This window comes from Alosa sapidissima, chromosome 4 (genome assembly GCF_018492685.1).
Source record: "Alosa sapidissima isolate fAloSap1 chromosome 4, fAloSap1.pri, whole genome shotgun sequence".
Taxonomy (NCBI): domain Eukaryota; kingdom Metazoa; phylum Chordata; class Actinopteri; order Clupeiformes; family Clupeidae; genus Alosa; species Alosa sapidissima.
In genome coordinates this window covers 25,368,731-25,371,230 of record NC_055960.1, presented here as the reverse complement: position 1 = coordinate 25,371,230, position 2,500 = coordinate 25,368,731, and the positions used below count along the sequence as shown (strand labels likewise).

The 2,500-nt window shown below is 47.0% G+C and overlaps 1 protein-coding gene across 1 annotated transcript in view; it reads right to left on the bottom strand.

Annotated features, from left to right (window-relative positions):
- The window catches only part of LOC121706685 (retinoic acid receptor gamma-A-like), a 66,226-nt gene that overhangs the window by 47,961 nt on the left and 15,765 nt on the right, over positions 1-2,500 (bottom strand). Inside the window, exon 2 of the mRNA XM_042088623.1 lies at positions 505-1,071. Coding sequence (XP_041944557.1) covers positions 505-661 — 157 coding nt within the window. The 5' untranslated portion in view covers positions 662-1,071. The remainder of the gene's footprint in view (positions 1-504; positions 1,072-2,500) is intronic.

Here is a 2,500-nt window from a genome sequence, read left to right as displayed (position 1 = left end):
CACCGAACCCCTCACTGCTCCCCGAGCGCCGCTGTTGATGCAAGGCAGCTCACTGCGCCGGGATTAGTGTGTGCTTCACCTCACTGTGTGTTCACTGTGTGCTAAGTGTGTTTCACTAATTCACGGATTGTGATAAATGCAGAGACCAAATTTTCCTCACGGGATCAAAAGAGTATATAATTCAATTCAATTCAATGCACTGGGTACCAGCTCAGCGCTTAATGGGCATCCACTATGTTGAAAACTGACAACAAGGGGTATAAATACCAGTTCTGACAGTGTGTTGTTTAAAGATACATAACAAGTAAAAGTTCTCAGGAAATGACAAAATAAAAGTCTCTAAATTACACTAAATACCAAGGAAAGTATAAAAGAGTATCTGGATTCTCTATCTGAGATAGAATGGATCTAGGAGATAAGTCCGCTCGGCTGAGTATTGCAAACACTAAGAGGAGAATAGAGGAGTGGACATGTGGCGGATGATTTAACAATAAGTGTACTTACAAAGTGCTGCCATCTCTTTGGGGAGGTCAGCCCCAAATCTTCCAAACAGGCTGCTATTGGCCAGCAGGTCAAAGGGGGTGTGGTTTCGCATGGAGCTGAAAGCGAACGGGTAGAACCCCGTCATGTGGCCCACTGGCCGCTCCCTGTTGGTTGCCATGGCAACTGGCGTCCGGCCGGGTCCGCTTTTCCGGGTCGGCTCCAGCACACTTCAGCAGAGGTGGCGCGAGCCACGAGATGAGACGAGTGTTGATGACCAATGAGGAAAGGAAGTCCACACTCGTTCTTCTTTTGTTTTCTCTCCTTTCTTTTTCTCTTTCTCTCTCTCTCTCTCTCTCTCTGAAACACATACACGCCCACTGGCTCCCTCGTTCTCTGGCTGTCTGTCTAGACACAGGTGTGCTGCTTAGGTCTGCTTAGGCTCAAGGCTAGTGTTTGGGTCTGGATCCCATTACTGACAGTGGGGCCGGGACTTCCGTAGCCTGGAGGAGAGAGAGGGGGAGCGTTTCTCAGAAGTGACCCCCGGCTGATGAACCCAGTTGGGGCAAGGCAGCTTCAAAACTGGCCTTCCTGAAAGACAAGACACAAAAAAAGGGATTTAAGATTTTGTTTTGTTGAGAAACCATGACAAGATTGTTTCAGTACAACAGATGTGTTGTCGTACTTGTGCATGATGAAAAGCATTCAGAAACAGAATAATTCAAGAAGCAATCAGAACACAATAAATCTTAAGCATTATCACACAAAAAAGGAATTTGGCCTCACTTAGAGTAGTGTAAAATATAACAAATGAATATGTATGCTGTGTATACTAAAATTGACAAGAAATATGTTGACAACAAATGTATTAGTCAACATAAAGAATATGCTCAAGAAAATGGTCAAAGCCATGTAAGCACGTACAAAGCATCGACAGGACTGGCAGTACATAGCAGGCCAGACAACAGGGTTTGTCTGAAGTGGATGTACTCTCATGTCGTTTTTCATGTCGGACAAAACTGCTAAATGTTCTGGCCCCGACCCGTCTGTGGAGCGTCTGCCAATCAGAGAGTAGAGCCAAGCTGAGATTTCACCTCCTCTTCTGGCCAAAACAAAGAGAACAGCTCGAAGGCACACGCATGTGTGCACTCACACTCACACACACACACGCACACACACACACACACACACACACACACACGAAAATGTGTACACACAAATTACAGCCCAAAATTGTTTGTGTGTTTGTGTGTGTGTGCGTGTGCATGTGTGCGTGTGAGCGTGCGTGCGTGCGTGCGTGTGTAGTTGAGACCAGTTTTGTGGCTCTCTGATGGTTTTAGACCTATTACCAAGTTGAGGAAAGGAGACAAAAGTCATTCAATAAGCTTTAGGGGAAAAAAAGAAAACAAGAGAACAAAGGATGGAAAAAAGAGAGATGTATGGTTGGGAAGGTGGTGAGGCTGTGGCAGAGAGCAAGGTCACATCACAATAGACCCAGAAACATAACAACGTAAACAAGCAGCAGAAACGAGCGCGTGGGGAAAAGGAGAGGCTAGAGGGAGCTGCAAGGGAAAAAATCAGAATCAAGAAAAAAGCATTTAACTCAGAGAGCAAATGGAAGGAGAGAGAGAAAGAGAGAGAGAGAGAGGGATGAAAAGGAAAGGAGAGGGGAGCTGCAAAAAAAGAGAGAGTGAGAGGCAGACAGAGAGAGAGAGATAGACAGACAGGCAGAGAAGGAGAGAGAGAGAGAGAGAGAGAGAGACAGAGAGAGAAGAAAAAGAGCACTCTCTTGTTTTTTTGGGTGGTTACTTGAAATGGGTCCAGGGGAGTGTGGTGTTCCCGGGCTGTGGCATATGATTTAAATCAGAGGAGAGGCTCAATAAAGACGCCTCTGTTCCCACTGCCAGCCTGCCGTCGCTGCCCGCCTTGCCCAGGGACAGGAGGCTTCGGGGCGGGCACGCTTAACCCCATACGGCCCCTGAGCCTCCATAGTGCCAGCATGCCAGTGTCCCCACACCCA